Raw genomic sequence first — 23898 nt, forward strand, 5'->3', positions numbered from 1 at the left:
ATCCAACATTGATCATGTTCTGCAGGAAGGCATGGCTTTAGCCTAAAATGCATCTCTAACGAACTTTCTGTTTAGCAATTAAAAAAGTGATATGCATGCAACGTTAGGCATGACTTGTAAAACTGATTGACTTAAAGTTACTATTGTTTTATTTTGAAAGGTCTTATCAGAAGTGAATCATTTTGACGTTCACTAGGTCACCTGATTTTATTTTGAAAGCCAAAAATAGGAAGAGGTTTTGCTTGCCGTCCACAGATGAAGGGCTCTGTTTTTTTTTTTTTTACCGTTGACTGGGCTGTTTATGTCTCGGGGTTACAGAACTGAGGTAGCTTAAGAATTCAAGCAAACATTCAACATACACACATTTGCAATTTTTACACACAAACCCACCCGGAAACAGTGGAAATATCTCGTCTCCAATGTAACGTTAGACAACTAGCCTGCTAGCTAGCTTAGCTAACAACTTTTCATTCATTAACGTTAATGCTTGTGCACTTTCTTTGTTGCTAGCTAACTGATAGCTGTGTTCACATCAATCGCTGGGCAGTAGTGGGGTGTCGTTACTCTTTAATTCCAGTCTTTTGTTTCAGTGAGATCGTCACGTTTAACGCTAGTCCATGTTGTTATGCTGAATTAGTTAGCGTATAATAGTTGACAGCCGGTTTGTTAGGCTAGCAAGGTTTGCTAGTTTAGCATCAATTCCCCAAATAAGCTTATCAGTTGCGTTACTATGTAATGCAACACTGTGATACAAACGATGCATCCGCTGTACCGCCAATACACCTCACATCTTAGACAAAATCTACGGAGAGCTAAACCTTAAACATTAACATTTGTAACATCATGATTTTACTTATAATTTGCCTTTATCTTGTTTGATAATACTAGCTAGCTACAAAGCGCTAGGTAACGTAGGGGCTGTATCGTCAGCGGGCAAGCTAACGTTACATACATGGCACAAATAGCGTAGAAGTATATAAAGAAATGTTTAAATTACTCCTCTGATGTGTTGCAGATGTCTGTGTGATTCGTGTTTCGAGTGTTTGGGCACCACATAGCTGGGGAATCGGATGAACTGGTGCTGGAACTAAGGTGACAAGTTATGCCCTCTTCCGCGACGTTTTTATTCAGGTTTTATTGAATAAAAGCAATTAATTGTCTCATAAAAACAATACAAAATAAGAAATGAATAAGATTCAATAAAGGCTAAGGGACATTGCATGATAGTTTTTGTAAATGTGTGTGAAACATATTGATCCTGGGCCTTTTTCCGCTTCCAGCTCAACTTGTCTCGCTGTCCGTCCGTGAAAAGATGATGGTGGTGGCGTCGATGATAAATGTGTGAGCAGAAAGCTCCTGTGGTCCTCTTGCTGCGCCGCACACTTCCTCATGGATTCCAGCAATGACGAGGCACTTGATATCATTATCACCAATGTGGTGGCAACCTTCAGGACCAGGTGCCACCTCAACCTGCGCACCATTGCCTTAGAGGGAACCAATGTCATCTATAAGCCAGAAGGAGGGGTGAGGAAGCCAAAGACTGCTGAAGAGCTCACCTTTTATTTTGACTCTGTTCAGTTTTGCATACGTTTATGAAATGGGTCACGTTGGCAGCGTTCAAAATTGACCACTTTTTATTTTTCAGAAAGTCCTGATGAAGCTGCGTAAGCCCAAAATAACGGCCTCGATCTGGTCCTCAGGGAAAATCATCTGCACCGGAGCAACAAGGTAAGACACTCGAAAAACTCCATTAACTGACGCAAAGTGTGGTAATACAATCTATAGCTGCACACAAATGGAGTTTGAGGCCTAGTCATTTTGTAGTAATGTTGTGCAACATCATCTGCCAATAATGTAGAGGTGTTACCATCTGTTGACATTGCATGAGAGCTAGTGATTATAATTTTTTTTGGCACATCAGCCACCTCATTCCAACACTGGGATGCCTTTGATTGTTGGTGTCCTGAACTCTAAAAGTTGCCATGTACTATTTATGTGTACCTGGCATGCCAAACCATACAGTACAGGGCGTATCCGACTGTTTTTATGACTTTCACGCTATGTTCTTTTCATTTGTTCAGTGAGGATGACGCAAAGCGGGGCGCTCGCAGGTTAGCACGCGTTCTGCAGAAACTGGGTTTCAAGGTGAGCAAACCTTCCTGTTAACTGCATCATATGCCACTGTCAAATGAATATGAATGCAGATATAGAGCTTATTTTAATGTCGCATTTCAGATTGTCCAGTTCAGGTTCAAGTCTTGCATGGCAATAGAAATTCAAACTGGAACCGTCATTTACGGTCTTACATTTTACGTTCTTAAGTATATCACACAGAATTTTGTGGCGAAAGAAGATGAATTGAATTGTAGAATTGATTTAGAGAGAAAGAAAAGTTTATAATTCATTATATTTCAGACTTCGGTAAAAACGTGATTGTAATAATCCGTAAATAAAAGGCCTATAACAAAGTATGTGGTGTGTCAGTAGATGTTGGGTGATGTTTTTACAATCCTTGTCTTAGTTTTGGCTTAATTTGCCCGAAGTTTAGTATAATAAGCGTCCTTTTGTACCAAGGAGGCTTCGGCCTGAAAGCAGTTCTTTCATAAACACATAACACTGACTGCCTCACTACTTTTCCTTTTGAATTCTTCTTCGGTTAAGAAGAGGCATGCAACCAGAGGGGTGCACCACGAAGCGAGATTAGTGGCGTAGAGAGAGCCATGTTGGGCTTAAAGCCAGCGTTTCTACTGCCGTGAACGTGGCTCTCTTTTTACAGTAACTTATGCTGCACAACCTAACCGGGTCTGGAGCAGACTATGCTCAAGAGTTTACGATTGAAAATAAGCTTCTCTGTGCAGGGAGAGAAGCCGAAAAGATCCGATGACTTTTGTTGACGACACAGATAGGCCATAAGGTTGAAAAAGAAAGAGTTATCCTTGAATGTGAAAAGTGAAAGAGTGTGTGTGTGTGTGTGTGTGTGTGTGTGTGTGTGTGTGTGTGTGTTTTTTGTCTGTCCAGGTGAGGTTTTCAGCCTTCAAAGTCGTGAATGTCCTGGCAGTGTGCTCCATGCCGTTTGCGATCCACCTCATAGACTTTACAAAGAAAAACCGACCCATTGCCAGGTAATACAGTACCACACATCACCACCACAGTCATCAACATCCTCACCATCCACATCTTTCACAGCGGTATTTAGAAAGGACTCATTCTGCTGGTTGTTCCTCCTGTGGCTGACTGGGTTGCTTAAGTTCGATGATGCTCATTTTGGTTCGTTAGTTTTGAGTTATAAATGTTGACCGCTGTCATAATTACCTTTTTTAATGTACTTCTTGACTCAGTTTAGCCTGAGACACTTCAATACATGTATTATGAAGTTAATGGCATTTGCAAGTACAGGATGACCCCTAGTGGTCAGCACTTTTGGTACCATAATAAGCAGACAGAAAAAATGTGTTGTGTGTTTCAAAACTCTCAAAGCTGTGCATGTACTTGTTTTTTCTGTGCTGAAAGCCTGAAGTGTACAATACTTAACCGTGTGCCTGTTTGTTTTTGTCAGTTATGAACCAGAGCTCCATCCGGCTGCCACGTACAGGATCAAACACATAAAGGCTACTGTACAGGTGTTCTCTACTGGCAGCATCACAGTTACAGGTACCTCTCACACCTACTGTAACTCTCTCACACACAGTTCGAGGGCACTCCAGCTTATGGGATTGAGGTTGTGTTGTCGCAATGCACTTTTGTAGTCTGTTACAACCAGAAAAGCGGCTTGTAAATAACCCAATTCCTCGAGGCATTTTACTCAGGGTGAATGTCTCTTTGTATGTCGCGCATTAGGCTGAACTTGACCCAAACAACGTTGCGATGGTATCTGCTATTCTGCATTTGTTTGTATATGGGGTTTTATTGCTGTTAATTGTACTTAAAGCTTATTCTTATGCTTTTGTCCCTATTGCATGGTTCAGGACCAAATGTGCAGAATGTGGCCACAGCTGTTGAGGAGATTTACCCACTGCTGTTCGAGTGTCAGAGACCCCGCTGCAAGTAAAAGACAAAGTTTCAGAAGGAGGCATCGAAGGACCGAGGAAGCACCTTATCTTCGGATTTAATGGCTATGCCACGAACTTCTAACACGATCAACAGATTGTGTCACCTGGATTTTTAAAGAAAATCTCCATCAACCCCAGTTGGAGTCTTAAAATGTCCCTCTCGCAAAATTGTATTGCTGTTGTGGATTGTGTGGCTCTTGGGATTTTAAGTACGTCTTTAAACATCGTATCCTTCAGGGGAACTGGACACGACACTGAAGATAGAGGCAGTTATTTGCTCTCACTCATAAATTGGCTCTGTTTTTTTTTTTGTCTTCACCATTTCAATGCTTAGCAGTTGTGATCATTGCGAAACACCAGTACCGTTAGGCTAACACTAAGAAACCTCACCTTTAACCCTTTATACAAAGACGACGTCACATCTGCCACTTTCTTCTGGAAGACTCTCCGTCCATTGGCTCCTTTGTAGACGCGTGAACGCAAACACACGAGGCGTCCACTGTATTAACAGCAGTCTGACCACAGACTAAGTCTCGACTGATACACGTGGACTCAGAGTAAGAGCAGCTCCTTCTGCAGATGGACATATCCAACTCACAATAGACATTCATCTGATTTGAATTGTTGGTTTCCTTGCTTAGTTTGGTTAGTTCACTATAAATATGTTCTTGTTTCTCAACTGTGGCACTGGATCAGAATGCACACAAATCATCTGATTTCATTTCTTAACAATCGTTTTAAAACACAAGGTAAAGATGAAATACGTACAGATCAAGATCTCTGTCCTAAATGTTTTGGAATGAAGTGAAACGTTTTGAAAAGTTAAAGGATATTTAATGTTTCAGGTCGGCGTGTTGACCCACAGATCTAACTCGCTTTCACTTGAAGCCAACTACTGGACTAACCGGATGCCGTCTTAAGGGAAAGGCGGATACTAGATACCAACCAGTAGCTGTCTTTCACTTCAGACAGCTACCGCTTAGTCCCAGGCTAAAGCGCAGGAATAAAGTCATTAAACTCTGTCCAGAATTGGTCTTTGAAATCGCTGCAAAGTAACAGAAACTCTGTGAGAAAACAGATGGTAATGTTTAAGTACAAATGCAGCCGTTCAGTTAAGTCAAACACAGTTTAATGGCAGTTCATATCGCACTGCCACTCGTCAAGAGGCTTGGCGGTACATTCATCTGACTTTTTGAAGGAACATATCATGCACAGTGTTCAAAGAGCCCATGCTTATAGTATTAGCCAGTACCTTTAAAAATAAACCTTCATAGAATATAACTTTCCTAAACAGCAAAAAACAATGGTTAAGTGTTTTTAAATGTGAAAACCTAATGACAGGCAAACGTAGATTTATGTATGGGATCTGATGGAAAAGATGTTGATTTAAAAAAAAAAAAAAAAAAAGACTTGGACATGTTGTCTCGAGTCTGTGGGATGGACTTTTTGAACCAGTGTCAACTGAGCATTTGTGACATTTGTTCCGAATTTTGTATTTTGTATAAAAATAAAGGTTCATGATAAAACGCCACCACTGGACTGCTGTTTTACTCTTTGTCATTACGTCCTCTCTTTTCCTGATTCCAGGTGGAGTGAAGCACTTTCAATGGCTATCAAAGCTTTTCAGTGGGACACGATACAAATACATTTCTACGTTTTCCAACATGAAAACTAAAAGATAAGGAGGTGTCAAAGTACAGAGTTTAAAATGTGCAATTTTAATTGTGAACAGGTCCACACAGAAGTCTTTCTTGCAGTAAACATCCCTCCTGTTAATCACCTAAGTATCATTTTGGCACCACAGACACAAGTAACACAAAGAAATTTGATTGCTTGTTCCCATAAAATGTAAAGGAAGAGAGACCCGTGGCCTTTATCCATAGATCCGTATCATGTGTGGTAGACAGTGTGCTCTGCAGCATGACTGGTCTGAGCCCCGTTAATTACATAAAACAGGGAGCAGCATATAAATAAAAGGTATGTTAAAGGAAATCATTTGAAATCCAAAGAATGTTTAATACATTTGAAGTGATTAGGGTCTCATCGTTTGGAACATCTTTGATTTTTTTTTTCCACGGTAGTCCAAAAGAGCCGATCTTTACCAGCCGCCACAGCACAGCCACACGCCGGTACAGTTTCCACTTTGTGAGTCTGTGTGTGAGTCAACATTTCAAAATGTGGTCCAGGCCACCTATTACAGCAGGAACTACCACAGAAGCATTCTTGAGTACTTTGCCCACTGTTAATATTTCTGTCTTTCTGACAAAATTGTGCAAAATGCAGTCGTGAAACTTTACAGATGTGTCGACAAAGACGTTGAAGAGGCCATTGGCCCACCCACTGGATTTGGAAACTTAACAGGCGTGTAGTTGAGATCAAAATTAAAATGAAAGCTGTATTCTTAAATAGGGACATAAAGAAAGAAGGGGACTAAATAAATATTATCATATAATATATATTTTATAAAATGAAATATATTTAAAATATATTTCAGTATATAAATATATTCAATCCCTCTTCTTATCTTTTTTTTTTTTTTTACTTCCTTTTAACAAGCAAGAGTGAACCCTGAGATATCCTCATTTGAGCAAATTCACATATACTTCTCCATTATTTCATTATTTCCTATATATGCAATTAACACCATCCCTTTCCTGATGATCTTTTCCTTACAGCATGTAACAAGAAGGAATTATATGACAAAGACGTCATTATAGGAATCGACTGGAAATCCAGGGGTGTACAGATGTGGGTGAGATATACGAGTTGTACCCTAAAGTCTTGATAGTGCTAATATATTGTCCTTCTCGGGCCCTTTGCTCTCCGCTCTCCTTCAGGTGAGGTGTTCGGTTGTGGTCCGTTAAAAAAAAAGTCAGACGATCGGAAATCTCTGTACTAGATACACTGACAACGTTAAGATTGTGCGTAAGCTGCCATTTACTTCTTAGCCAGTTCTTTCGATATCTCCTCCAGCGTGCGACCTTTGGTCTCGGGGACACAGAAGATGACGAACACCAGCAGAACAAAGCTCATGGCAGCGTAGAGGAACATCACGTTGGCCACGCCAATCTTTTCTGGAATGACAACAGCAAAGAAATGTGTCCTTAAATATCCGCACATGACCTCAGGCAGCATACTATGACCTAGCCTCCTCATTAGTATGCATAGTTGGCTCGATTGGCTACAGATGTTTTAATGAAGTTTAGAGGTACTTCACAAATAAGAAAGAGTGGCAAATCAGGTCACGCCTTGCCTGTGCCTGTATACAGTATACTACAGTATTATAGCTCCACAGCAGGTGAGCAGTGAGAGTGACGAGCAGGACGAAACAAGGTGAGACACACCCCTTTTTCTACAGAAAGCAAATTAATGAAACCGGTTTAGCACAAAACCTCTGGCTGTAAACATTATAGAGTTTGCTAGATTCCTCTTCCTTTGTCATTGACAACATATGAAAACACAAACTGAAGAGCATAAAGCTGTGTAATGGTTCAAATGTTTGTTTACCTGCAATTATTTCAGAAACGGATCTACTAGTGAATATTTGCCCTTGTTGCAGAGACAGTTTCAGGAAAATTCTAACTCTACCACAATTAATTTGAACCTACAGTTATTAAATATAACTAATACAACAAATATCACACACACACACACACACACACACACACACACACACACACACACAAACCTGTAATTGTGAGGAAGGTCATGGAGATGAGCAGGTTAGTGGCCCAGTTTACAGCCGACACCACAGAAACAGCCCTGCCTCTGACTCCCATTGGAAAGATCTCGCTGATCACCACATACACCACTGGAAAGAAAACACATGGGCACATATTCAAGGATGTAAGTGAACATGGTTAATAATGCATACATACAAATAACATGATCCAGAATAGAATTGTCCAATTTGGATATTTGACAATTGTGTATGTATGATATGTATGTATGATAGCTATTGCTGTACTTTGTACTAAACACGCTAATTGATTTGTTGCTTACTTGGCCCGAGACTAACGGAGAAGGCTGCCACATACACCAGCAAGCTGATCAGTGACGCCCACTTCAGTAAGGAGGACTCTCCCCCATAAGTGCGTCCTCCTCCTGACTCCATGACCCCATCATCTGCTCTGGTAGTCCGCTGTGACTCCTCGCTGTTCCACAGGTCGGGGAGGTCAGTTGTAAAAATGTCACCGTTTCCCAAGTCTGCAGAGGTTTCGTTTAAATCCCACGCTGCGTGTGTGTGGTTTAACGTAGTGTGACTTTTACACAGGCTGGTGAGGTTAGTGTGGCTTTGGTGCGTTAATGCGCCGAGTGCAACTAGCGACATTCCCATTGCGACGGCGCCCCCGCACAAAAAGCTCTTGGTTCCCACGCTGTCGACCAGCAACACGGCCGGGATGGTGCCGACCACCTTGACCACTCCGAACCCCGTGGAGGCCAAGGTTGCTGCGGCATCGCTGTCGAAGCCCACGCTGCGGAGAAGCGGTGAAGCGTAGGAGAGGATGTTGGGCTGACCGGTAGCCTGCTGGAGGAAGACTAAGATCACACCTGTTAGCAGTCGGGAACGCAAGTTGGCCTTGTTACTGAACAACTCCAAGAAACTATGTTCTGATTCCTCTTTAATTCCTGTCCTGATGTCTATGAGCTCCTTTTCCAAATGTTCATTGACCCCACCTCTCATTCTGGCCAGCACTGTCCTGGCCTGCTCCACTTTACCCTGGGTGACCAGGAAGCGTGGGCTCGGTGGGAGGAACACAAGTACACTGATCTGCAGCAGCGCCGGGGGGATCACCAGCCCGAATGTATACGCCCAGCCATGGGGCAGAGTAGCGAAGGCGTAACTACAGCTGAATCCCAGCATCACACCCACAACCAGCATCAACTCGTACAGCGTCACCAGCAGGCCCCTCCTCTCCCTCGGTGAGATCTCCGCAATGTACAGACACGCCCCTGTCCCCGACAGCGCCGTTCCCATGCCGACTATCACCCGGCCCAGTGTGAACGCAACGAGCGAGCTGGCCGCGATGAGCACGATGCTCCCGACGACCACTAGGGCCGCGCTCAGGAGCAAAGACCAGCGCCGGCCGTAGCGATCCAATATGGGACCTCCAGCCAGGCAGATGAGGAGAGCGCCGAGCAGGGGGGAGCTGACCAGCAGCTCTTGTTCTCGGCAGGAGAGGCGGAGGAGGCCCCGCAGCTGCAGCAGGACTCCAGAGGTTAGGCCCATTTCATAGCCCAGCATCAGGCCGCTCAGAGAGGCCGCTCCAGCCGCTACCAGCACCAGCCAGCTGCTGCCTGGAGAGAGGGACAAGAGGGCAAGCCAGAGGATGTAAGATAGCAGCCAAACAACAACATGTCCATCCTCGGGGTCTCACAGATTTTGCGAAATTTCCCCATAAGAGCAGACACAAACAAGTGGACAGGTGTCTAGTTTTGTTCTGTGAAGACATGACTGTGTGGGGTGGGTACTGTATTTTAGAAACCTTTTTTTGTTGTATTTGTTGAAATCCTCTCTTTACATCCCGACAGCAGTCAATGAACACACTGCTGAGTATCTCTCTGCCGCTGCTCTGTGGCTCACTTTCATTGTTTTGCTCGGTGTGTTTGGCTTAACGCTAACAGAACAACCAGTTCACACCCTACTGTGCCTCGCTGTAACTCAGTAGCTGCTAAGCGGCCAGACAGCTTGTTGGGTTTCATTTTGTTCATGGCAAGATCGTACAAAGAGTTTCTTTACGACAACTTTGAGCCGATCGCTTGCATACATCCCTGCTCTTGTTTTTGAGTTTGAATGAAGTGTGCTTTGTGATTGGTTGTGTACATCTCCGCTTGTTCGTTGGCTCACTTTTAATGTTTTGTACGGTGTGTTTGGCTTAACGCTAACAGAACTACCAGTACACACACTGCTGAGTACCTCCCAGCCGCTGCTCTGTGGCCAGAGACACAGTGGGGGGAAAAGCTCAGAAGAATTAAAGTCTAAATAAATGTGTCCCGTCGTGGTGAGACAGCACCTTTCTAGTTATATGTTTATCTTATTAATGATACTTTTGGGGAAGTGGCTTTGGAAGGAGGCCTGAAGGGAGGGGCTGTCAGTGTTGCTGACATGGCAACTTTTAGAGCTAGTGTTCTTGCTTTAGTTAAAGCTCGTAAAGTTTCAATGCAATGGATGGTCTCATGTGCAGTTGCAGGTATCAGGTTAACAGTGTGGTAATCTCACAAAAAACTAGAGTTGGCAGGCAGCAAAGGTTATAAATGAAAAATGTAATATAATACATATTATGTGTCCATACCATGTCATAGCACAGAAACTCCACTAACCACCTCAGTCAAGGAAATGCGTTAGAATAAAATGAGAATCTAAATCACCCATCAGAACAGGTACGTACATACGTGACAGCATGATGTCAGAGGGAAGAACGTGGTAAAAGGTCATAAAAGTAAAACATATTGTAATTCATTTGAAGGAACTGTGTGTCATAACTTTTCGGCAGGGTCACATCTTTTTTCTCCCCCAACCTAGAAGTCACTTAAAAAGTGCTGACTGTGCAGAATTGGAGGTCAAAAGTTCACAAGAAGAATGCTGAGGCAATCTTGTAAGTCACTGTGTGTGTGTGTGTGTGTGTGTGTGTGTGTGTGTGTGTGTGTGAGTGTTTTTTATCTTGAATGTATCACTGTGAGCTGACAGATATTCCTTATCATTAGAGAGATAGGAAAGAAAAACGTCTGAATGAAGCAAAACTGATGAGCTTAGCATGTACACACACACACACACACACACACATATATATATACATATATATATGTATATATATATATATATATACATATATATATATATATTAACTGTTGTAATATACACGGCCTTTTGATATTCGTATGTCATAAACTTCAGAATAGATCCTTGGACTATTGCTATATTGCTTAAGTGCAGCTTTGACTAAAGGAGACTGCACTTGAATGGTTACGGTTATTGTTTAAACCTGCTAAGTCTGTTTTTATAATAGGCCGTAGACTTAACTTAATTGCAATTGTCCTACTAATCCTGCAAGTGAGACTTTTTGTTATTTTGTTTTAATGTAACTCTCATGGCGCAACATGCAAGAAAAACAGAGATGCAGCTGCAAACTGCGGGGTCCTGTACAGTAATTTGCTTTGACTGTTGCACTTCATTCCCCTCTCTCAATCCTTTTCCATAACAAACACTATGTATGAATGGTGATTGCAATATTTAACACCTTCGACTGTACTGTTTCGTATTGAGTCTTTTCGGCTACTGCGTCATTGACTTGTAGTTACATTTCTATTTGGGGTTTCTCCCTGAAACATGTAACACTAGAGAGCATCTTGGCATCAAATGGGACCAGTGGTGGGGGCCAATGGCACCTTCCCCACTGTCTACCCTCCTACTTTCGGTGCTCTTGCTCGGACCACAGCCATCTTCAAACTGAACTTTATTTTGATCTCAGCTACACACCTGTAAAGTTTCGAGACTGCATCTTGCCCGGTCTGTGCATAGACAGACAGATACATGAACAACTGACAGAGTACTCAAAACCGCCTCTGTGTTAGTTCCCGCTCCAATTTCCAATTTTTGCCATGACGAGTCACACACAGACTCACAAGGTGAAAAACAATACCAGCGTCGCTGGTATTAAAATGTATATAACTGCAATATTCTGGTAATTAACTTGTTGTGCAACACTTTTAATTGATGTTCTGCCACGAAACAGCTATAGTGCTGAACCAATCCTACTTTTTCACTCCTGGCACCGATACTCAGTATTGTCACAATTGTACGATATTTTCGGTGTGTATCCAGGATGGATTGGCTGGAAAAACTCCCAGAAACTATATATGTTCTGATTCCTCTTTGAGTCCTGTCCGGATGTCTATGAGCTCCTCTTCCACGTGCTCCATTTAAGTCATGCAATAGATTTAATTAATGTGTGCCTGTTGACAAGTAGTTTGTGATGAGTGCATGTGAGATATTTGGTATAACGCCAGCAAGGTTAGAGTGACCCGGGACACAGGCATATAAAAAGTTATAAACAATTTTTGGCTTCATCATTAATCCGTGTTTAAGAAACAGCACATTCTAGTTTTAGTTGAATGATCTGTTGTAAGATCTGGTTTATGATTCATCTAGATAACTTCCCACGTGACTTTTTTTTTACATCAGTCCAAGTTACAGATTTCAGGGAGTGCACGCTGTAGGGAGGTTAAGGTGTAGACTTGTAGTACTCACCTTAAAAAAACATGTTCTTTTATCTGACAAAATAATACTGATACTGCCCTCTTTGTGTACCTGTGCTTCTTTGTTGCTCCAGGTTCTGGGTCTCAGAGGGGTTAGAAGTCAAAATCTTGGTCTCACTGTTGGGGTCCATTGTCAACCACCGCTAACAGATTCCAACCAGCACATGAAAACAAAGAAACATCATTAATTATGCAAAATAAACATGAAACCATCGGACAGACTGTGTGTTGATGGATGCCGCACCATTCTCCTTCTATGAGGATGAAGATGATGTAAAACTTCTTATTATCTAACCTATGAACGTTTTCATTTCTAGTGCCAATATGACACTAAAATTATACTTGCTAAAGTATTGCAAAACTATACCCTACTTTTTTTTAATATATATATATATATATATATATATATATATATATATATATATATATATATATATATATATATATATATATATATGCATGTTTATCTACAAAACAGTTTTTTTTAGCTAAAAATAGAAGCCAAAATTCTCTGAACAAATCCGCAAAACGTTGGTCTAAATCATAAACTACAAAACCAGTACATAGGTTTTTAGATGGATGCAACAGAATTGCATGGATTCATCCTCGTGCAATCTACATTTAGGCAATACGTATTAACAAATGTGACACTTCCCTACCTGACAACCCAGCGGCGCTTCTGTTCGTGTGTACCGGTCACTCGCTGTCTTCTTCGGAACTTTCTCGCTCTACCTCTACTCCCAACTCTTTTTCTCTCGTGTCGGTGCACGCACGCAACTTGTTTTTGCTGAAGCACTTGTTTAGCTCCGCCTATATCCGCCCAAACCACCAATAAGAAACGCGTATTAAGTCTTGAAACGCCTAGCGTAGATCCATATTGGTTCACACGTGTCAAGAAGCAAATATATGTAGTTCAATGCATTTGTAATGGACCAGTGTGGCTAATATGTCTGCTTTGTGCTACATTATGAAGGGACTAGCGATATGCATATCTTTCTCGGTGCTGTTTTGTATAGCTTACAGTCGTCGTTATAAAGGATTATGAAGCGTTTCATTCCCCTTTTTTTTGCAGTGATCATCACTTTAAAGTTACCAGTGATAGAATACACCTGCATCAATAATGGTCTCTCTCTCATACTGCATGTGAAAACAAACAGGGTGGTCACCTGCTGTTTTGCTCGGTTCCCATGTCCTATTTCTATGAATGCTGCAGGACTGAGCTGTCACACCTGTCCTGCAGCTTCACAGATGACAGAATGTATCCTTACAGTGCGTGTAACACTCTGTATTTGGCCCTCCTTTCTGGAAATGTATTTAGAGATTCAGACGTGGCCTATAGTGACCTGTTTTTGATCTGTCATTTCATCCTCAGTTAACTTTACCAAAGGCAGGTTTGTGTAGGTGTGTGGTATGTAATAAATCAGTAACCAAGATTACTACGGGTTGCCTACTTGTTGAATACCGGTCATTAATATGACAGCAAATAATCACGTGGTTATTATTATACAACAAGTTGACATGGTAGCTTGGCAAATGGTCCCATGGAAAATCATTTCTTATCTAGGTTTAGCCTTGTTTAAATATAGAAATGCAGTGTCTCAACAGGGACACGACTAAGCTGCACTAAGTCAAACACACTGTGTGATGGCAAGGCTTCTTTTTTCTTCTTAATTCAAGACAATCAAAAGATTTACTCACTCAGCAGGAAGTTATTGGCAACATAATCAGCAGACACACATATTGATGGTACAAAGGTCAAACTTAATTTGAAGTGGGCAGATCCTTTAACACACAGTGTGAAAACACTCCATTACAAGTTAAACCAAGTATATTTAAAATCATACTTGCCTCTACAATTAAATATCCTGAAGTAAGCTATTTTAACTGCTTGAAAGTGGTAGAAAACTTGATAGAAAACAGGAGGTAAGTTATATATTTAATAAGCAGGCTTCATTACAAGTTGAAACACCAAGTACAAAGTAAAACAGTGCCATCTTGTGGAACTCCTGTTACCCCACATCGAGTGGCGTAGTACTCAACCCATGAACCAGATGCACCACCAAAATAAATACAATTTATATTATTAAATCAATATTCACCAAGGACAATAAAGATGATTATTAACTGTGGTCACACTAGAGACACTTCATGGATCATATTTTACACATATGAGCACTACGTGCTAGAACTATACTACTAACACACTTCCATTTAATTAAATTATTCTTACTACAAATAAACTGTAAAGCCTAAATATTCAAAACATTCATAACAAAGTCGTAGTGTACGAGTAATAAAACAACTGTCAAAGAAATGTCATTAAGTCATAGTATATTAAGTGATTATCATAAAGAATGTCGTAAAGAAATAGCATGAAAAAGTAATGTTATTCTTTATTAAAAAATCTATTTCATTCTACATTGTGTCATAACAAATTGTCAAAAAATGTGACAAATAGTAATAGTATAGTTTGCAATGAACAAAATATGATTATAAAGATATAGTACAGCATGTTATAAAAAACTTTTTTAAGTAAAGGAGGTTGCAAAAATGTAAGTATTGTAAGTCATATTGTAGTTTGTTTTAAAAGATTGTATTGTATGCCATTACAAATGTCACAAGAGTCATAGTATAGTATGTCAGAAAGAAAAAGTCAAAGTAATTCAAAGGTCATATTACAGTATGCCATAAAAATGTAATTTAAAGTCATTGTACAGCATGTCATGAAAAACAGTAATAGTAAAGGTTGTTGAAAAAATGTTCTAAAAAAATCGTAGTATTGTATAATGTAAAAAGGGTATTGTAAATCATAAGAGTAATTATTGGTATGTCATAGAAAAATGTCACAAAATTTTGTATAAATTATAAATTATAGTATAAAAAATAACAAAAACCCAGAGAACAGCAGATGATCATAGTAATGTATGTCGTTGAAAATATAAAAAGTCATTGTCGAAAACAATTTCATAAGAAAGTCAAAGTATTATATGTCGTTAAAAATTCATAGTAAAGCATGTTGCAAAAAATGTCATAAATAAGTCATGACTTATTTATGACATAAATGAAAATATGTCAAAAAAGTGATATTATTGTCGGTCATGAAAAAATAGTCATAGCAGTGTGTGGCAAAAGTATTGAAAAAGTCATATTATTGTATAAAAAAATCATTGTAGTGTATGTCGTAAAAAAAATATTGTATAAATAGTAATATTGTAAGGCATTCAAAAACACAAAAAGTCATAGTATACCATTTCGAAATAAACATAATATTGTATATTGTAAACAATGAAATAAAAGTAATAATATTGTAAATCATTAAAAAAAGTCATCAAAGTGTCAGAAAATGTCATGAAAAAGTTATATTATTGTATATTATAAAATAAACTGTCATAGTCAAAATAGTGTAAAGACACAAAAAAATCATAATATAGTATGTTGAATTTATTTTTGTAAAAAGTAATTTTATAGTAAAAAATATACTTTTTATAGTAGAAAAAATATCATAAAAAGTCAATGTATTTTATGTCGTGAAAAAAAGTAATTAACAAGTCATAGTGTTGTATGTCATTAAAAAAAGAATAAAAAAAGTCATATTAATGTGTGTCATAAAAATAAAAAAAACTCGTATTATTGTAAGGCATTAAAAATATCATGAAAAATTCAAAGTGTAGTATGTAATAAAGATCGCCTCAGAAAAGTCATAGTATTCTATTTCAGAAAATATATCATAAAAAAAGTAATTTTAGTATTTAACAATGTGACACATACAGCACATTATACATATACATTATACATTATATAATGTATATGTATAATGTATATATATATATATATATATATATATATATATATATATATATATATAATTATATAATGTATATATACACATGTATAATGTATAATGTATTATACATATACATTATACATTATACACACATACATACATATTCACTACAGGCATAGATAAAGTGTCCTTTATTATCACGTATTAAAGATAATTAGTAATTGAGGGTTGATGAAACTGAAGTCTGTCATGTCATATTTGTTGTCTGAGAAAGTAAGAGCAACTGGTTTACTTCATCAGTTGGCCAGCAGATGGCAGTGCATGACTATTGCTGCTGAGCAGATCTGGAAATATTATAGAACATCTTTGGCCCAACAGAATTTCACTAAACTGAGACTATAGTACAGGTGTGAAGTTGTGAAGTTACTTTAAAAGACAACACTTTCCCCAATTATATTTATGTTGATAAATCTCGTGTGGGTATTTTGAACTGGACTCAGAATATTCAAGCAACTTCTCAGACCAACAATGTCAAACTGTCGTCAGGACAATTCCACAGAGTTAAAAAATGTATCGGTTTCCACTAAAACACCTTCCCAACACACATTTTCTACTTGAATTATCATTCATGCAATTGCAGCTTTGGCTTCATAAAATCAGTTATCTTCTAGTGCAATGTAACTCTCCTCTGGTTCATAAATATGCTTTGACCTGGAGTTGCGTTGTCTGAGGCCACACAGACACAGACACACAGACACACACACACAGACACACACACACACAGACACACACACACACACACACACACACAGACACACACACAGACACACAGACACACACACACACACACACACACACACACACACACACACACACAGACACACACACACACAGACACACAGACACACACACACACACACAGACATACACACACACACACACACACAGACACACACACACAGACACACACACAGACACACAGACACACACACACACACACACACACACACACACACACACAGACACACACACACACACACACACACACACACACACAGACACACACACACACACACACACACACACACAGACACTTGGACGTCAGAGTAATTGTTGTGTAAGGCTGCTGACGCATGGAGGGGGGTAAAGTCTGTTTTACACTAATGTGGGAGGTTTGCCAGTGGCCAGTAGCTCAAGCTCCTTCCAAGCTGGAATAGTAAATGTTAACCGGATTATTCTCTACATGTTTGAGTTTACTCTATAACTTAAACATGCTTTGATGTGCTCACTTTCTATGGACTCTGGTGCAATGTCAAAACAAGATGTTGTAAAAAATTATAAGCAAATGTCAAACTAAAAGGCAAATCAATGAAATTAATTAATATAAAATTACACACAAGGTTATACGGTGTAATAAAGTTAAACTTTTATTGCAAACCAGACATGGTCACATAAATCTGAAACAATTTTACAATTTACAGTACATTTAACATGAATTGTTACATATATATATTTAAGCATACCTTAAGTCAGTTTTTGTTCAATAATATACATTAAAACTAGTACACATAACTCAAATATACAAACAAACTTAAATACCGTCAAACTGCATTACAGCAATATTAAAATGGAATGTTCACTTTCGATGTCGTCAGCCTGGCCGCCGTTAACTTATTGTGAGGCGAATGGAAGACCACATAAGGGGGACACAGTTGGCAAGCAGAACTACACAAACACTCCTGAACACATCACTCTCTTAGTCACCTAGCAGCTGTGCTCTCTCTTTCTCTCTCTCTATCGCCATTATTGTTTTATGTGCAAATGAAGATATGAAACATTAAGTTCTCTACGTCTCACGTTATTGCTGCAACAGGTGTGTTGATATGGTGCTACACCGTTCCTCTCTGGTAACCTTAAAAAAAAAACAACCCGGCTCCTCTCAGCTGGTGTAAAGTCTCCCCCCCATCCAGCGCACGCAGGCGGTCGGCGTCCCGCTCCGCCCGGTGTCGTTTGGCTACCTGGTTGATCCTGCCAGTAGCATATGCTTGTCTCAAAGAAACGTTACCACAAATGAAACGTGGTAACGTTAAGGTCGACGCAGACAAAACCCAAAAGATGTGAGATATGATGGAGAGAAAATAAATAAAAGGCACATTTGAGAGAATAAATAAAAGATCCCCCTTTGTAACATTCAGCTTCAAATAAGTCCCTTTTCAACCACACAGAAAGTAAATGAGAAGAAACTAAAGCACCAAATGAATGTCATCTCTACTTATTCAAAAACTCAAAAGGAAGCTCCCCTGTGGGTTAGACAGAATCTCAAGACTGTCTCCATAGATGAGGATGGAAATACTTGTCAGGGCTGGTACAGTAGGGTGCAGCCTTCCTATTTTGAGAGAAGGTGGAAGTTGGTGTGTGTGTGTGTGTGTGTGTGTGTCTGTGTGTGTCGGTTCAGGGTTGAGGGGGCTTCTAAGCTGCCTGAGCTGTATGCAAAGGACCTCCACTATCAGGTAAAAAGATGGGCAATTGTGGAAAATTGAAGAAATTGTGCGTTGGTTAATCAGGGTAAGATGGAGGACTACGACCTCAATGAGTCATCTAAAGAAAGCAGGCTTCCTCTTGCAGCAAGTCTTCTTTTTAAGAGCTGGAGAAATTATGGCAAGTATACATGTTTCAATTCTTTGCAGATGCAGAGTTGCTGCAGGGGTTGGTTCAGAAAAATGTATTCACCCCAATTGTAAATGTAAGGTGGGGGGTCAAGATGCAAGTGCATGGACACGCCACATTCCATGTCCTGTAAGTCTGAATTGGTGTCCTGTGTTCCTATAGGTAGGAATCCATAGACGGGGCGTAAGAGAAGCCCACAAAGGCCTCAGCAGCCTCTTTGATGCTGGCTGTAACGAGCTCGCTGTCTGGGGAACAGCCAATGGAGCTGGGCACCGGCTCGTCTGTGAACTCTGGATCAAAGTGCCGCAGGTCGTTAGGTCCCGTCTGAGAGGGAGGAAGGAGACGGGGGAGGGGGGGGGGGGACAAGTAGGGATTAGTCAGGCTGTTAAATACCTTGCCATATCTGGAAATGTGTGAATTCCCAGCGAGGGTGTTCCATGCTCTTGATCTAGTCGTGTAAATGTAAATACTGAGGACTAAGACAATAGCGAGTCTGTGGACTCTGTAGAAAATCCTAAATCTGCCATAATCAAGACTTATTGGGGTATTAAAAAGGAACGTACCACGTTGGGGTTGAAGGGAGGGGTGATCTTTTTGGCATTGAGGTCATCCCAGTTGATGGGGGAGAAGAACACGTGGTTCTTAATTTCAGTCTGTGAAGAGACACAAATGATGAATAATTAAATGATGTCCTTTAACGCACATAATATGTAAATATGAATTCTTTACAGAAACACGCATGCGACAAAATGACCAAGCACGTACAAAGTCCTCTGTGCAGCCGAGCCTCTTGGTTCGGTCCTTCTGCAGCAGGCCCTCGAGCAGGTGTCTGGCTGCGTTAGAAATGTTGGGTTTCAGCTGCAGCGGCTTGTTCAGGATGTTGTCGTACATCTCCGCTGTGTTACGGCTGTAGAACGGAGGCTGGGCAAAAGGGACAAAAAGAACCGATTAGCATCTTGGCCAACAAGAAGGAGCAAGGAATCCACATGACCAACACTGATTGCATCATTTTAAAAATCACGCATGTGCAAACAAGTGGAACAAAGATGAGGTAAGATTGCACCACTGCGTACAGTATCACTCGAATATTTCTGACATTTAAGACAAAATTGAGGGGGAGGTGTAACTTTACTCTAAAATCATGTGAGGTGAATGTCAATGGTACTCACCAGGCCATAGAGCATCTCGTAGAGAACAGCTCCTAAACACCACCAGTCTACTGTCCTGTCGTACGGCTGCTTGTGTAGAACCTCAGGAGCCAAATACTGTAGACAGAAAAAGACACAGAGAAGTGGTAAGCTACAATACTGAATATTACAGAGGGCATGTCAAATTCGGAATCACCGGAAAACTTTGTCCTCACCTCTGGTGTACCGCAGAAGGTTGACGTGGTCCCATTGGGTTCAATGTTCTCCTTGCAGAGGCCGAAATCTGTGAGAATGATGTGACCCTGTGAGTCCAGCAGGATGTTCTCTGGCTTCAGGTCTCTGTAGACGATGTTGAGGGAGTGGAGGTAGCCCAGTGCGCTGGCTATCTCTGCTGCGTAGAACCTGGCTCTGGGCTCCAGGAAGCAGCGCTCTCTCTGTAGGTGGTAGAACAACTGGAAGACAAGAAACAAAATATATATTTTTAGTTAACAAACCTTAAAATGTCTTGATTGTGTTATAGATTATCTCTAATATAGATTATCAGCATGAGCAAGGAACGGATATTGGAAGAACATTGATGAAAAGACAGGTACAGAGACAGAGAGGAAACCGGAAGGCAGGAAGGCTTAAAAAGTTTGACAAGGGAAGACAGATGAGACGAGGGCCAGAGGTGGAGAAAGAGAGCAACATGACAGAGGGGGGAAAAGAGGGGAAGAAAGGGGAGAAGGAGAGTAAATGTGTCCCGTTTCCCCGATGAGGCCCATATTTAATCAGCACTGTCTTTGCTCGTCCAACAATCGCAGGAAATTAGCTGGATCAGACACACACTGAGTCTGAATGGCGCTGCTAATTTTGGCCCCGAGTCTCTCCCGCTGTCCCAACCCACCCCATGATTTCCTGAGAGGCGTTTCCTTTACAGAAAGAAAGACAAGAGAGTGGCAACTTCTATTCTGCTTCTCATGACAGGATATCCCCTCTTTCTGTCTGTGTTTCTGCCTCAATATTAATCTCTGATTCTGGCACTACATCATTCCTCTTAAAACTTCCCTTCTTCCATCGTTAAAATGTCCCTCTACCCTATTCATTCATCTGTAGCTTCTTCTTTAAAACAGCTCGCTTCTCCTCCATCATCTCTGCTCCATATCCTTATCTTTCACTGGCAGCAGCTCAGCCGGTAACTCACCTCTCCTCCGTTGATGTAGTCCAGGATGAAGTAGAGTTTGTCCGTTGTTTGGAAAGAGTAGTGCAGGCCAACCAAGAACGGGTGCTTGACATTCTTTAGCAGCACATTCCTCTCTGACATTATGTGTTTTTCCTGAGGAATGCAAAGAGCACGGGGTTAGAGAGGTTGACAAGGAGACCCCATTTTTGTCGCGTGTGTGTACTTTCGGCACGACTGCGTCCACATTCACCTCCTTCTTCTTGAGGATGGCCTTTTTCTGTAAGACTTTGACTGCGTAAAATTGGTCATCGGAGCGGTGGCGTGCCAGCAGGACCTTGCCGAAGCTCCCCTTGCCGATCACCTTCAGGAAGTGGAAGTCACTGGGTTTGGCAGAAGGGTTGGAGGACGGACCGAGGTTGATCTGTTGGGAGGGACTGGGCTGAGAGAGGGGGAGAAGATGAGGAAGTTAGAGCCACATTATGAACCCCAAAATGTATGATAAACATGTAAACAGAGGATAATGCAGATATACTTACAGGAGGAGAGGGATTTGCGTTCATGAGCTCAGTATCCTGAGGAGGACTCAAGTCCAGAATAGACTGAACTTCGGGACTGAAAAAAGGAAAGAGTTCAATCTTAGTTCATTCAACAAAACCATCCACACTTTGTTGTTTTTTTATGTGAATCGGCCGATCTGGGAGTCACACAAAGCTTCTCCAGAGGACAAATAACCGGCATTTCTGGTTGTGTTTCTCAATGTTTAGTCCTCCAGTGAATGCAGAACAATAACATGAGTCAGATGGTATACTCACTGCTTGCAGGCGTAGGAGTTTGTGGCGAGCCTCTGAATGAAGTCGTTCAGACCCATCCTCCTCTGTTTCATAAAAGCTGCAACACAAAAAAAAGAAAGAAAAAGAATGTTTAGATTTTGAAATAAAAAAGCAAAAAAGTACTCCATACATGTCGTGAAGAGTCGCCTTTAAATAGTTAGGATTCCATACCGGTGACTAATGCCACGAGCCCTCTAGATTTTGAGTAAGTCAGGACAGACGCTTCTGTTTCCGTTTTGACCGTCATGATCTACAACTCATCAGCTGCCTCAAAAGTAAAATATAACGATCATGCCTTTGGCTTGTTGCTTTATAAGAGGCTGGGGGAGGAGTTGCTCCACACACCCACACCCCCCTGGGTGGGCGTGATCCTCTGGAAACATCTCTTTCAGCTAAATGGATCGAGAGAAGATGATCGATCCTATGCTCGGCCAATCAGAGGCCGTTGCGCTCCTTGCATGTCATAGCCGCGCCTCACGATGTGCTTGCGGCAAAAAAAAAAAAAAAAAAATGGAAAAATAAATAAGTTATTTCCCACAACGCACTGAAAGGCTGTGGAAAAGCAACACCATGGCAACTTTGCTTACCATCCCACGTGTCACACAGTCTGAACTGTGTCACCAAAACAGCAACTTTTCAGTTTACACACAGCTGAAAACAAATCCTATAGGTTAATGATGTCCAGATGTGTCAAGTAATGACATATGGGGACCCTTAATGTACCAGGAGTACAGAATAAACTGTACAAAAAGTGAACATTCATGTCATTCGGGATTATTCTCCAAGCTCCTGATACTGTTTGTAACAGTGCATCTATGCTCCCCGTCTATCCCCCTCGAGATTGCAACCTTGTACCGTAGAAATGATCACAAATAACCTCTTAACTTGGACTATCGGCTTCACCATTTGGCTGTGTTTCAGTTTAAACCGCTGGGAGTGACGCAGGTTCCCTTGGTATACAAAAGACTCTCGAGGGGAGAGCCTGAGCCGAGGAAGGCCCGATGCCAAGAAAAAAAAACAAAAAAAAAAAAACAAGACGCTGGTAGTGGAAAAGTACAGACGGAGAAACTTCTGAAAGCATCCAACTCAAAAGGGGAAAAAAAGACAGATCAGACCCACAATCTGTGTGGACCTGGCTCTCAGAAGCAGTCAAAAACACTCTAATGTGATGATCAGAATGACATTTTGGGAGAAATTGCCAGTCGTTTCTCGTTTTGCGCGCTGGCACGCAGACGAGCAGACGGGCTCAGTTATTACGTAAGGCACCTAGTTCAAGTTTTATCAACACGCCTGAGTGGAATGGAAGTATGCAATACAGTATAACGTAACAATTATTATTGATAACCGTGCGAAAAAAAGGATACATGGAAAAAATATCTAAATTGTCGCTGCAGAGTTGGAACAATGCAAACAATCAACTTTGATGCACATTACAAACAAAATACAACAATGACAATTACGCAAAAAAAAAAAAAAAAAATCTGTATGAATTCACAGGTTTCTAAATTACCGGGAGAGAATAAAAACATACGCCAGTATGTTACCATGCACTTCAGTTCCAGAACACAAACAAACCTTTCAGGTCTGAAGGGGTTCTCATTGCATTGCCTGGAGCGCCAAGGTTCATCAACAAGTTGCAAAAGAGAGTTGCCAAAGTTCCTCTGCCACTTTTTAACAGACTCCCCTAATCAGGGAGGCTTTGCCATACATAACAGCACCATGAATCCAGATCAAAGGATTATATGGGGTGAATGGAGCGCACCCCCAAGTAGGCCTATGTCTTCCAGCGCTTTCTTCCCAACCACACACACACACACACACACACACACACACACACACACACACACACACACACACACACTCCAGGCACAGAAAGTAGGTTAGGGAGCTTTAGCTTTACCCTTAAAAGAGACACTATAAATATCACAATAGGCTGGTAACCGCAGGAAAACCATTCAGTCCAAATGGACCAAGAGTTCCCTACAGGAGTATGGCTCTCGTG

At 40.9% G+C, this 23898-nt stretch overlaps 3 protein-coding genes across 5 annotated transcripts in view; 1 reads left to right on the forward strand and 2 right to left on the reverse strand.

Annotated features, from left to right (window-relative positions):
• The first annotated feature begins 230 nt into the window (after nucleotides 1-230).
• tbpl1 (TBP-like 1) lies at nucleotides 231-5071 on the forward strand. Its single transcript, XM_068708791.1, has 8 exons — nucleotides 231-325; nucleotides 1016-1092; nucleotides 1281-1524; nucleotides 1646-1728; nucleotides 2082-2145; nucleotides 3019-3122; nucleotides 3557-3651; nucleotides 3966-5071. Exons 3-8 carry the CDS (start codon nucleotides 1390-1392, stop codon nucleotides 4046-4048), a joined length of 564 nt encoding a protein of 187 aa, XP_068564892.1. The 5' UTR covers nucleotides 231-325; nucleotides 1016-1092; nucleotides 1281-1389; the 3' UTR covers nucleotides 4049-5071.
• Nucleotides 5072-5161: 90 nt separating this feature from the next.
• slc2a12 (solute carrier family 2 member 12) lies at nucleotides 5162-13062 on the reverse strand. The gene is made up of 5 exons (XM_068708790.1): nucleotides 12965-13062; nucleotides 12358-12448; nucleotides 8052-9347; nucleotides 7738-7860; nucleotides 5162-7123 (listed from the first exon to the last, which is right to left on the reverse strand). Exons 2-5 carry the CDS (start codon nucleotides 12434-12436, stop codon nucleotides 6987-6989), a joined length of 1635 nt encoding a protein of 544 aa, XP_068564891.1. The 5' UTR covers nucleotides 12437-12448; nucleotides 12965-13062; the 3' UTR covers nucleotides 5162-6986.
• A 4441-nt stretch (nucleotides 13063-17503) lies between these two features.
• The window catches only part of sgk1 (serum/glucocorticoid regulated kinase 1), a 30232-nt gene continuing 23837 nt past the window's right edge, over nucleotides 17504-23898 (reverse strand). For 2 of the 3 annotated variants that reach the window (XM_068708792.1, XM_068708795.1), the window contains 9 exons: nucleotides 21879-21954; nucleotides 21603-21678; nucleotides 21317-21505; nucleotides 21088-21219; nucleotides 20120-20356; nucleotides 19926-20021; nucleotides 19522-19677; nucleotides 19320-19409; nucleotides 17504-19080 (listed from right to left, as the gene is read on the reverse strand). In XM_068708792.1, the coding sequence (XP_068564893.1) occupies nucleotides 18913-19080; nucleotides 19320-19409; nucleotides 19522-19677; nucleotides 19926-20021; nucleotides 20120-20356; nucleotides 21088-21219; nucleotides 21317-21505; nucleotides 21603-21678; nucleotides 21879-21954 (1220 nt within the window). In that variant the 3' untranslated portion in view covers nucleotides 17504-18912. Of the gene's footprint in view, nucleotides 19081-19319; nucleotides 19410-19521; nucleotides 19678-19925; nucleotides 20022-20119; nucleotides 20357-21087; nucleotides 21220-21316; nucleotides 21506-21602; nucleotides 21679-21878; nucleotides 21955-22067; nucleotides 22221-23898 lie in introns of those variants that run through there. The other variant, XM_068708794.1, reaches the window with a different exon arrangement.

This window comes from Cebidichthys violaceus, unplaced genomic scaffold, assembly GCF_023349555.1.
Source record: "Cebidichthys violaceus isolate CVI_PGR_0920_01 unplaced genomic scaffold, fCebVio1.0.p SCAF_14, whole genome shotgun sequence".
Taxonomy (NCBI): Eukaryota; Metazoa; Chordata; class Actinopteri; order Perciformes; family Stichaeidae; genus Cebidichthys; species Cebidichthys violaceus.

Coding starts and splice junctions, on each gene's coding strand:
- tbpl1 (XM_068708791.1), top strand. CDS start 1,390: ATGGATTCCAGCAATGACGAGGCACTTGATATCATTATCACCAATGTG. Junction 1,525..1,645: donor TCTATAAGCCAGAAGGAGGG/GTGAGGAAGCCA, acceptor TTTATTTTTCAG/AAAGTCCTGATGAAGCTGCG. Junction 3,123..3,556: donor AAAAACCGACCCATTGCCAG/GTAATACAGTAC, acceptor TGTTTTTGTCAG/TTATGAACCAGAGCTCCATC.
- slc2a12 (XM_068708790.1), bottom strand. CDS start 12,436: ATGGACCCCAACAGTGAGACCAAGATTTTGACTTCTAACCCCTCTGAG. Junction 9,348..12,357: donor GGAGCAACAAAGAAGCACAG/GTACACAAAGAG, acceptor CCCTCTCTCCAG/GCAGCAGCTGGCTGGTGCTG. Junction 7,124..7,737: donor GACCTTCCTCACAATTACAG/GTTTGTGTGTGT, acceptor TTGTCATTCCAG/AAAAGATTGGCGTGGCCAAC.